The 11,337-nt window shown below is 57.7% G+C and overlaps 1 protein-coding gene across 1 annotated transcript in view; it reads left to right on the forward strand.

Moving 5' to 3' along the window:
* The first annotated feature begins 581 nt into the window (after nt 1–581).
* The window catches only part of FMNL1 (formin like 1), a 17,089-nt gene continuing 6,333 nt past the window's right edge, over nt 582–11,337 (forward strand). Inside the window, exons 1-13 of the mRNA XM_006776914.2 lie at nt 582–934; nt 2,651–2,764; nt 3,663–3,736; nt 4,021–4,104; nt 4,459–4,596; nt 6,418–6,526; nt 7,055–7,131; nt 7,337–7,430; nt 8,427–8,501; nt 8,800–8,910; nt 10,132–10,281; nt 10,794–10,895; nt 11,066–11,334. Coding sequence (XP_006776977.1) covers nt 782–934; nt 2,651–2,764; nt 3,663–3,736; nt 4,021–4,104; nt 4,459–4,596; nt 6,418–6,526; nt 7,055–7,131; nt 7,337–7,430; nt 8,427–8,501; nt 8,800–8,910; nt 10,132–10,281; nt 10,794–10,895; nt 11,066–11,334 — 1,550 coding nt within the window. The 5' untranslated portion in view covers nt 582–781. The remainder of the gene's footprint in view (nt 935–2,650; nt 2,765–3,662; nt 3,737–4,020; nt 4,105–4,458; nt 4,597–6,417; nt 6,527–7,054; nt 7,132–7,336; nt 7,431–8,426; nt 8,502–8,799; nt 8,911–10,131; nt 10,282–10,793; nt 10,896–11,065; nt 11,335–11,337) is intronic.

Genomic DNA, 11,337 nt, shown 5'->3' on the forward strand with positions numbered 1-11,337 from the left:
TCCACTCTCTCTAAAAATCATTGGAAAAATATGCTCAGGTGAGGATCAACAAAAAGGTTTTTCTGGTGTTTGTGAGACACTGGTGCCCTGGGCTGGGCATGTGGTGCCTGGTGGTGTGTGGCCACACTGGAACCTGGCTGTAGATGGCTCTCCTGTTAGCTTCTCGCCTCAATGGAGAAGGGATGATACCTTCTTATTGCACACTAGAGGCCTGGTGCACAAAATTTGTGCAAGGGGGTGTGTCCCTCAGCCCAGCCTGCACCCTCTCCAATCTGGGACCCGTTTAAGCCCGGTTTATCGAGCTTAAACGGCAGTCAGACATCCCTCTTGCAATCCGGGACCGCTGGCTCCCAACCACTTGCCTGCCCTCCCCTGCCGGCCTGATTGCCCCTAACCGCCTCTGCCTCAGCCCTGCCACCATGGCTTTGTCCAGAAGATGTCTGGTCTAATTAGCATTTTACTCTTTTATTAGCATAGATGGGGAGATGAGCCCAGAGGTGTTTGAGGTCCCAGGAAGTTAGGCTGAGAACCTACACTCCTGCCTGCATGCCAGGTGTGCCAGGGAGTTGGTGTGGGCTGACAGAGCTCAGGCCCTGGGTCAGGCAGACTCCTAGTCAGATCTCAATGTCACTTTCTAGCTGTTGGGCCTAGGGCAGGGCGCTCACCTCTGTGCCTCAGTTTCCTCGTTGGCTGATGTTACTTGTCTCCCAGGGTGAGGGTGACAGGGACTCATGTGTATGACAGACCTCTAGGGAGCTGGTCCCTAGTGGGTTCCCTGAAAATGCCCGTGCTCCCTCCCTTCCCGCTGGGCCCCAGGCTCAGGGTCTTTGTCTTGTCCTCCCCCTCCCAGAACTGCATGAACTTGCCCCCGGACAAGGTCCAGCTGCTGAGCCAGTATGACAACGAGAAGAAGTGGGAGCTCATCTGTGACCAGGTGGGTACCAGGACCCTTCTGCCACTGGATGCCCTGCCCCGGCCCGGCTGGGGCTGGCTGGAGAGGAGGCACTGCCATGATGCCCAAAGGGCCAAGACCAGAGGTCCTCAAACTATGGCCCGCGGGCCACATGCAAATACAAATATTGTATTTGTTCCCATTTTGTTTTTTTACTTCAAAATAAGATATGTGCAGTGTGCATAGGAATTTGTTCATAGTTTTTTTTTTAAACTATAGTCCGGCCCTCCAACGGTTTGAGGGATAGTGAATTGGCCCCCTGTTTAAAAAGTTTGAGGACCCCTGGCCAAGACCCTACCCAGAGGCCAGGGTAGCGTGTGGGGAGGTGCTGGGGTGCTGGCGGCATCTGCAGGGCTCCGGAATCGCCCTCTCTTGGACATGGGCCTCCCCGGAGACCCATGAGTCATGAGCAGGGCTGGGTCTGTCCTCTGAAGAGCTGGCGGGGGCTAGTCCATGAGCTAGCCAGTTCAGCTGGGGCTGTGTCACCATCCCCCTGCTCAGCTTCCTGGAGCAGCCTCTGTCCAGCCTCCAGCTCCGGGCGGGGGAAGAAAGGGAATCCCCCGGGGCTGGACATCTTTGCCTGACCCCAGGGGAAGTGGGCAGGGTCCCTGTCCTCCTTTTACCTTGGGTCCGGAGGAGCTGCCGTCCACCACGCAGCCCCCCAAAGCCCACCGGTTACTAAGTGGTGGAGCAGGGACTAGACCCCCTGCCTCGGTTTGGTTTGCGCAGTCAGGAGCCTGGGCTGCCACCTTCAAGGCTCACTGGCTGCCCTGCCCCGCCAGCTTCCAGGGCTGCTGTCCATGGTAGCAGGGGGACCCCTCCCACTGCTGGGACAGGGCGGGGCCTTGTGGCTGCAGTGATTTTAGTGCACAGGGAGGCGGGCCTGTGGCCGGGAGGCTGAGGGTGGGGAGAAGGGAGCAGGGAGTCTCCCCCGGGAGCCAGGGCTAGGCCTTCTGCTGCTGCTAATGGAGGGGAGGAGCTGGCAGGGCTGGAGTCTGGGGATGGGGGTGGGGAAAGGGCTAGGCCTGGGGGAGCGGGGCAGAGCTGCCACCAGAGGCTCTGAGGCTGTAGTAGGAGGTCCCTGCCACGGGGCCTGGCTTCTCAAGTTGGGGCTCAAAGGCCTGGGAGAGGTGGAAGGTGGAGGGCTGGGCAGGTGTGAGGGGCCTGGGGTGGAAGGATGGGAGCTCCTCTGGTAGGAGGCCTTTGATAGGCCACCACCTCTTTGTGGGAGTGGCTCCTGGAGCGCTGGGTGGGGCGGGGGAGTCAGGAGCCCAGGGGATGGGCACACACGGGTACCTAACATCCCAGGCGATTGGACAGCTGGGGTAGTGTCCTGGGGAAGGGGTCCCCAGCCTGCGGAGGACCTGGACCCGTCCATAAGGTCCCTCCAGACTGTTTCTCTCCCCAGCCTGCCCAGCTGGGAGGGTGCCCCCTACTGGGGGGTTGAGTCCCCTCCTCCCAGGTGGGGTGTATGACAGGACTGACCCCTCCACACTCCACCCAAGGCTGTGCTAGAGCCACAGTGGGAAGGAAAGGCTGGGCCCAGGCCTGGGGTCTTTGGAAGTGGCCTGGCTGATGGTTTGGTTAGGGCTTTGGTATTCCCCAGGAACCTGGGGTCAAAGCTGGGAATGGGATGCAGGGACAAAGGCTGGTCCTTTGCCCTGGCTGGTTCCTGTACACCCCATTCCATCTCCCCAGGAGCGGTTTCAAGTCAAGAACCCCCCCACAGCCTATATCCAGAAGCTGAAGAGCTACCTAGAAACTGGTGGGGTCAGCCGGAAGGTAGCATCGGATTGGATGTCCAACCTGGGGGTACACGTCTCCCCCTTTTTCTCTGTTCCTTTCCCCCTGCACTTCCAAGCTCTGGGCAGCTGGAGTAGCTGTGTGTATAAACTTGCCTGTGGTTGTGTGGGTGCATGTGTGAGTGTGTGTTCACAGGGACTGAGTGCCCTGGGCGGGCACTTGCACAGGTTCCTCTGCGTATCCTGTGTGTGCGTACGCTGCACACGCGTGTGTACTTGTATAGGTGTGTGCGCCCCATGTGTCTGTGCATGAATGTGCATGTGTGTACTTTTGTATTCACATATGGATATGTGTGTGCCTTTTAAAAAATATATATTTATTGATTGACTCCAGAGAGGAAGGGAGAGGGAGAGAAATAGAAATATCAATGATGAGCAATCATTGATCGGCTGCCTCTTGCACACCCCCCACCGGGGATGGAGCCTGCAACTCAGGCATTTGCCCTGACCTGGAATCGAACCGTGACCTTCTGGTTTTATAGGTCAACGCTCAACCACTGAGCCACACCAGCCGGGCTGTGTGTATCTTTGAGTCCATGTACAGGGTGTATGTGTACCCCACGTGTCTGTGTGTACATGTGTAGGTACCTTATATTTGTGTCTGGATGTGCATGTGTGTGTGTACCTGGGGTATTCGTGTTTGAATATATATGTGTGTGCCCTGTGTCCCGGGTGTGTGTGCTGTATGTCTGTGTATGGAGGTCTGTGTGTGCACCCTGCGAGTCTGTGTATGGGGGAGTGTGTGTAGCCTGAGAATGCTTATTCTGTTGGGCAGGTGTGAGGAGGTGGCGGGGGCGGCTGAACGTGAAAGGCCAGTTAGGGGGAAGGGCTGGCTGCTGCCGCAGGGCTTGGTGGGCCTGTGGGAGGCGGGGCTCCACCCACTAGACTCCCCTGTTCTTGGCCCCCAGTTTAAGAGGCGAGTCCAGGAGTCCACTCAGGTGCTTCGGGAGCTGGAGATCTCCCTGAGGACAAACCACATCGGGTGAGCCAGGGCTCAGCCTTCCTCCAGGCACCCCCCGGGCCTTCCCTTGCTGAGTCCCCCTCCTACCCCTGCTCTCCCCTGTGGGCCACCTCTGGGGTAGGTATCCAGGACAGCTTCTCTGCCTCCTCCTCTACCCGCATCCCTTGAGGCATGGCCAGGCCGTGGGTCCTGCCTGAGCCCCCGAGCATCCCTGGGGAAAGTGCGCCCCAGGGGCCCGTGCCCGTCCTGTGTGCCCACCCTGGGCAGGACCTTCCTGCTGGCGCTGAAGGAGCCCGTGTCCGCAGGTGGGTGCAGGAGTTCCTCAACGAGGAGAACCGCGGCCTGGATGTGCTCCTCGATTACCTGGCCTTTGCCCAGTGCTCCGTCACGTAAGCCCCTGCCCTTGCCCGCGTGCTGCTCCCGAGTGCTGATCCGTGCCTTCCTGTGCCTTGCCGCTCCCCTGGTCCCTCCACCCCGTGCAGCCCTAGCCACCCTGGACCCTGCCCTGGCCTTGAGCCATGCCTCTTCCTGAAGGCCTGCCGTGGACGGGGCGGGGTGTGTCTTGGGGAGCCCAGCTGGGACCTGTGTCTTCCTCTTCTGTTCCACTGCTCCCTCTCCCCCTCCTAAACCCAACACAGTGCCAAGAACACAGCCTCCCCCTGCCCACTCGTCTCTCCTGCGGGACTCTCTCTCCCCTCACTTCCCCCTGCAGTGTTGGCCTCCAACCCCACTCTGACCCTCAGGTATGACATGGAGAGCACAGACAATGGAGCCCCAAGTGCGGAGAAGAGCAAGCCCCTGGAGCAGTCAGTGGAAGACCTCAGCAAGGGCCCCCCCGCCTCCTCGGTGCCACAGCCCAGGAGTCGCCACCTGACCGTCAAGTACGTGGGCCCCCTGGCGGGGTGATGGGGAGAAAGGAGACTTCACCCCTAGATCTCTGCATGCAGCCAGCCTCACTCTGGGACATCAGGGATGGTGGGAGGGGTAGCCTGGCATTAGGGGTCAGAGTGAGGGCCTCAAACAGAACTCGGGGCAGGGATGGGCATCTGGGTGGGTCTGGAATAAGGAGGCGGTTTCTGGGTGAATGGGACCCCTCTTGTATCCATCTAACCCGCTGTTTTCTTCCATGCGGCCTCCAGGTGCCCCCCTTCTCCCCGGTATGTAGTTGCCTGGGGGCAGGTGCATGCCTGGTGGTCTCCCGGGTGGTGGTGGGTGGGGTGAGGCATTCAACTGATGCCCCTGGGTTCAGCTGCTGTGGATCGGTCACCCCACCCTAACTCAGGGCATCCTGCTGGGGGGTGGGGCGAGGGAAGAAGATGGCCCTGGAGCCTCATGAGGATGCCCACCTTCCTCTCTTCCTACTTTGGGTAGGATGAGGACTAACTTCATGTTAAGACCCAAAAGCTCACCACATGCTTCATTCATTCATTCATTCATTGAACCAGTATTTTTTGGCCTTTACTATGTATCAGTCATGGCAGCAGGTGCTCAGGAGACATTACCCTGCCCTGGGGAGTCCTAGGTCTGGTAGGGGACAATGCGTGACAGGCTGTCATGGAGTGTGACTGTGAGCTCTGAGAGGGGAGGCGGCCACTGGGGCATCAGGAAGGCTTCCCGGAAGAGGCGGTACAGGAACTGTGTCTGACGATGGTATGGGCTTTACGGGCAGTGGTGGGGACAGGGAACGGCATTTCAGGCAGAAGGCACAGCGTGAGCAAGAGGCATAGTTTTGCAATGATGAGCGCAGGGTAATGCGGCAGGCAGAAGGGCAAGGTGGGGCCTCAGGGTGTTGTTGGACACGTGACAGGACTGTCAAGAAGAGCTGATGCGGACGTCACCATTGGCGACATCTGCAACAACAACAAAAATCACGCTTTTTAGCCAAGAGTGACTAAGCGCACTCATATACTAGTAGCATTTCCTCTGTGCCAGGCACTGTGCTGAGCTCATGTCATAGTCCCCACAACCCCATCAGAGAGGTGCTACTATTATCATTCCTGTTTTACAAATGAGGAAACGGAGGCTCAGGGAGACTAAGTCACTTGCACAGTGAGTGGTGAGCTGGGGTTTGAGACGAGGCAGTCTGAATTCTGAGGCCGCCTCTCCATGTGGAAGATCAGCCCATGTGGCCGGAAGCGCCCCCTTGTGGAGAGCATTTGCGTGGCGGTTTCCAAGCTTTGACTGTCTTTTCTCATAGGCTCTCCATCTCCACAACACAGTAACCCTTCTTTTCTTCTTCTTAAAAATACGTTTTTTATTGATTTCAGAGAGGAAGGGAGAGGGAGAGAGATGGAAACATCAATAATGAGAGAGAATCATTGATCAGCTGCCTCCTGCATAGCCCTTACAGGGGATTGAGCCCACAACCTGGGCATGTGCCCTGCCCGGGAATCGAACCTTGACCTCCTGGTTCCTAGGTCGATGCTCAACCACTGAGTCACACTGGCTGGGTCACAGTGACCCTTCTTAATGCCAAGTTTCTGTTAAGGGTCTTTGTTTTCTGACCCACCCTCCTCCACATCCTCCCCAGCATGTCAGGCCCCAGGCCTTGGGACTGAGGGGAACTTCCTGTCCTCCGCCACCTTCTTGGTTGGGTAGATGTGCCCCCCTCTTACCCCAGAGACCATCTGAGTGTTGGGGGTTTGGCCAGGAAGCTGGGTTTGGGGCTCTGACCCCTGCTGCCTCCTCCCCACCCGGCCCAGGCTGACCCCAGCCCACAGCAGGAAGACCCTGCGGAACTCGCGCATCGTCAGCCAGAAGGATGACGTCCACGTCTGCATTATGTGCTTGCGTGCCATCATGAACTACCAGGTTGGTCAGCCAGGCCAGTCCTTACCAGGGGCTGCCTAAGCCGCTGAGGTGCTGGGACCGACTGTGCCCTCGCCCTGTCCTCCACTGGAGGACCTGGGGATCTGGGCTGTTGGCTCAGGGTCTTGAGGCCGACCACCTTCTGCCCCTTCCAGGTCAGGTCCCCTAGGGTACCCCGGGCATGGGTATGTCTCACGTGGGGACTTAGGCATACCCACCAAGAAAGGCTGGTCACCAGGCCCATGGGGAGAGCAGCTCTGGGTTATTTCACCGGGAGGAGTGATAAGTGAAGCCGGTCCTCCCTCACTCAGCCGGCCTTTGAGGACTCCCTGTCCAAGGTGCTGAGTCCTGACACTGACTTTTGAACAACGGTATTTAAAAAGGGGGACCAGGCTTTGGCTGCCTGAAAAGAGGCTGTGGGTAGTAGATATAAAGGACTTTCTAAGCGCAAGGGCAGTGGTGTGGCCCTGGCGATCCCAGAGGCAGTCCTGGGGGTCTGCCTGGAGGAGCTGACCTCTTCCCTCTCCCCAGTCTGGCTTCAGCCTCGTCATGAGCCACCCAGCCTGTGTCAATGAGATTGCTCTGAGCCTCAACAACAAGAACCCCAGGTGAGGTCCAGGCCCCTAGCCTTTCTCTATCTAGATTCTCCTGCTACTTTACCGCTTGCCTACTCTGTCCCCCGCATTCTCAGGACTACTGCTCAGGCTCATTCCACCCCCCTCACCAGCTGCCCTGCCTGTCATGAGCCAGGCCCCTGTCCACCTTTGCGTTGGGCCTGCTGTTCTTGAGGGACAACCTGACCTGTCTCCCCAGAACCAAGGCTCTGGTGCTGGAGCTGCTGGCGGCTGTGTGCCTGGTGCGGGGAGGACACGACATCATCCTCGCAGCCTTTGACAACTTCAAGGAGGTACTGGAGGTCCCCCCCCCCAAAAGGTGTACTTGTCCTCTAGTGTTGCATTATGTGCTTAGAGCCCTGCTGGCAGTTGTGGCCTCTGCTGGGGGAAGTTGGGGACGTGAGGTGGACATTTGGGGAACACAGGGTGGGGACAATCGGGGATGGGGAAGCTCTGAAGAGAAGGTGTAGAGTCACGGAGGGGCACTGCCTGGGGTGACAGGGACAGCTATGAGCATCGGCTGACGCTCTGACCCTCAGCCTTGCCATATCCAAGTTGGACTTGATCCATACATCTCAGAGTTGCTGACTCTGGTTAACTGGCTCATGAGAAGTGAATGCTTGAGAATACGATGCAGAAGTCAGCACGTGGCATTCATACCATTAAGGAATATTTATTGAGCACCTACTATGTGTCAGACACAGAGCGGGCACTCGAGATGTATTAGTGATCAGTTAACAAAAGAAATACGACAGGGAAAGGCAGATAATAAACAACATAATAAATGCACAAATTACATAGTGTGTTAGAAAATGTTAAGTGCTATGGGGAAAAAGTGAGGGATGCTGTAGGGGTTGGGGGAGCTGGTTGCAGGGTGGTCGGGGAGGCCTCCTGAGAAGGTGGGATTTGATCAGAGCTGCGAGGGAAGTGAGGGACTTGGTGTGGAGGCTATCTCAGGTAAGAGCACACCAGACAGCCCTAACTGGTTTGGCTCAGTGGATAGAGCATTGGCCAGCAGACTAAAGGGTCCCAGGTTCGATTCCGGTCAGGGGCATGTACCTTGGTTGCGGATCAGGGAGTGCAAATGCCCTGAGGTGGGGATGTGCCAGGATGCCAGTGCGGCCTGAGTGAGGGGGAGGGTTATGAGAGATCGAGGGGGAGGGGAGGTTTTGAGCAGAAGAGAATCATGGCCTGACTGAGATTTAACTTGAGAGGAGCCTATAGCAGCTGGAAGATGGCTTAGGAGGTGTAGACCTGGGGCCTCAGTGACAGCCATTGTCCCCACCCAGGTGTGTGGGGAGCAGCACCGCTTTGAAAAGCTGATGGAATATTTCCGGAATGAAGACAGCAACATCGACTTCATGGTGAGCTCAGGGGCCCAACTGGGGCTCAGCCACTCTCAGATGCAAGGTGTGGCCAGGTGCCTGGGTATCTGCACCTGCAAAGTATGAGGCTTGATGGTTGGGTGGGGGGGAGGGTTAGATGTTTGAGAGGGGGAGGCTGGAGGGAGGGGACATGGGAGAGAAATATGGGCAGGGACAAAGCTGGGTTAGTGGAGTGAGAAATGAGGGAGGCAGACTTGGGGAGTATGTGGGGGGCAGAAGGCACTGAGAACCCCTCACCCAGAGGATCACAGACCTGCTCATGTCCCCCACCCCCCAGGTGGCCTGCATGCAATTCATCAACATCGTGGTACACTCAGTGGAGAACATGAACTTCCGAGTCTTCCTGCAATATGAGTTCACCCACCTGGGCCTGGACCTGTACTTAGAGGTGAGCCCTGCACTCTCCCCCGGACTTAACTGTTTGCCCAGAGTATGGCTCAGTGGTTGGCAGCATGGGTGTTGGGGTCAGGCAGGCTTGGGGTTCAAATCCTGGCTCTGTCACTTCCTAGCCAATGTGACCTTGGATAGGTCTCTTCTCCCTGAGTCTCAGTTTTCCCATCTGTAAAATAGGAGAATCTTAGCGATAATAATGACTTCAATAGGATGGCGTCTGCCACATAATAGACACCTACTCCATGGAGCCGGGCATGAGAACAGGCTTTAGGTGGCCCTGGGTCTGGCTCCCGGAGCGCACAATGGGGAGTGCAGAGAGACTGGGCCAAAGGGAGAGCGGGTGCACACCGGATGGGCCTGGCCATGCAGTTCCTTTCCCTGGGGAAGGTGGACAGGGGGCTTGGTGCTTCCTGGCCTGAGCAGAGAAGCTGCAGCTTTCTTCTTGAATTCCTTGGGAGGCTTCGTGGGGGAGGCCTTTGGGATCGGATTGATTAAACCATGACTAGCAGCAGGCTAGGGTGCTATTTCTACACAAGGGAATATTATTCAGCCACAAAAGGAATGAAATACTGATCCATACTACAACACAGAGCCTTGAAAACGTTATGAATAGTGAAAGATGTCGGACACAAAGCACCACATGGTGTATGATGCTTCTATAGAAAATGTCCAGAATAGCTAAGTCCATAGAAGTAGAAAGAGGATTGGTGGTTGGCAGGGGCCGGGGAGGAGAGCATGGGGAGTGGCTGCTAATGGGGACAGGGTTCTGGCATTAGATAGCAATAATGGTTGCACAACCTTGTGACTATACTAAGAACTCCCGAGCTGTACAGTTTGAAATAGTGAATTATATCTCAATAAAGAATAAAGGAGCCCGGCCAGTGTGGCTCAGTGGTTGAGCATCGACTCATGAACCGAGAGGTCACCAGTTTGATTCCCAGTCAGGGCACATGCTGGGGTTGTGGGCTTGATCCCCACTGGGGGGCATGCAGGAGGCAGCTGCTCAATGATGTTTCTTTCTTATCGATGTTTCTATCTCTCTATCCCTCTTTCTATCTAAAAACAAACAAACAAACAAAAACTCAAAAGAAAAAAGAATCAAGGGAAAAAAGCAGGCTAGTGCTCCGGCCCCTTCCTCTGGGCTCTGGGGTGATGGGGTGGTACTGGAAAGACGCCCCCACACCAGGCCTCACCCACCTTTCCCTCTGGGAGACAGAGGCTGCGGGTCACAGAGAGCGACAAGCTGCAGGTGCAGATCCAGGCGTACCTGGACAATGTGTTTGATGTGGGCGTGCTGCTGGAGGACACGGAGACCAAGAATGCCGTGCTGGAGCACATGGAGGAGCTGCAGGAGCAGGTGACCCTGGTGAGAGCCGCTCCTGAACTTGGCCCGGACATAGTAGGCCCACAGGTCCCCACACCGGCATCAGGCGCTGGGCTTACCACTGGTTCTAGGAGTGAACTGGGCATGGCTGCCTGGCTCCTGAGTTTTACCTGAACCTACATCCTCAATCCTCTGGGTGTCTTTCTCAGTGAGTGTTCACTGAGCGCCTACACTGTGCAGGGCTTCTCCCAGTGCCCAGACCCCAGGCCCTGACTTGGGGGGACCGTCCAGCCTAACGCCCCTCCCAGCTGGGTTTCCTCTTCACCTACCTCCCTCATTAGTGGGGCCTTGGATTCCCCTTCCCAGAGGACTTTAGCGCCCTCAGTGCCTCACCCACTTGGGTTCAAGTGCCAGGCTCGGCCCACCCAACACCTTGGGCTGTGCGTCAGGAAGCCGCCCCCAGCTCTCCAGACGGCCATGCCTGATGCCGCCCCCTCGCCGGTGGTGCCAGTGCCTGGGTGCGGGTGGGAACTCACCATGTGCCGCCGCCACAGCTGACAGAGCGGCTTCGGGACGCGGAGAACGAGTCCATGGCTAAGATCGCGGAGCTGGAGAAGCAGCTCAGCCAGGCCCGGAAGGAGCTGGAGACCATGCGGGTGAGGCTGCGGCCGGGGCCGGGCGAGGGGGCGTCTGGGTTCCCCAGAACAGACCAGTCGACCAGTCGGGGGCTTCTAGTCGTTATCCCTCCCTCCGCCCTGGCAAGGCGATGGGGCTCGGCGGCGACAGGCCTGCCGGTGGGCACTGACCCCTCCCCTGGGGCTTGCAGGAGCGCTTCAGCGATTCCACGGCCATGGGCGTCCCCCGGCGTCCACCCGAGCCTGAGAAAGGGCCTGCCCCGGCCTCCGCAAGGCCCTCGGCTCTAGAGCTGAAGGTGGAGGAGCTGGAGGAGAAGGGGTTAATCCGTATCCTGCGGGGACCCGGGGATGCTGTCTCCATCGAGATCCTCCCGGTCGCCGTGGCAACTCCAAGCGGCGGTGATGCCCCTACTCTGGGAGTGCCCACCAGCTCCCCCAGCCCAGGTGCGCCGATCTCCAAGCC

This window comes from Myotis davidii, unplaced genomic scaffold, assembly GCF_000327345.1.
Source record: "Myotis davidii unplaced genomic scaffold, ASM32734v1 scaffold109, whole genome shotgun sequence".
Classification (NCBI taxonomy): domain Eukaryota; kingdom Metazoa; phylum Chordata; class Mammalia; order Chiroptera; family Vespertilionidae; genus Myotis; species Myotis davidii.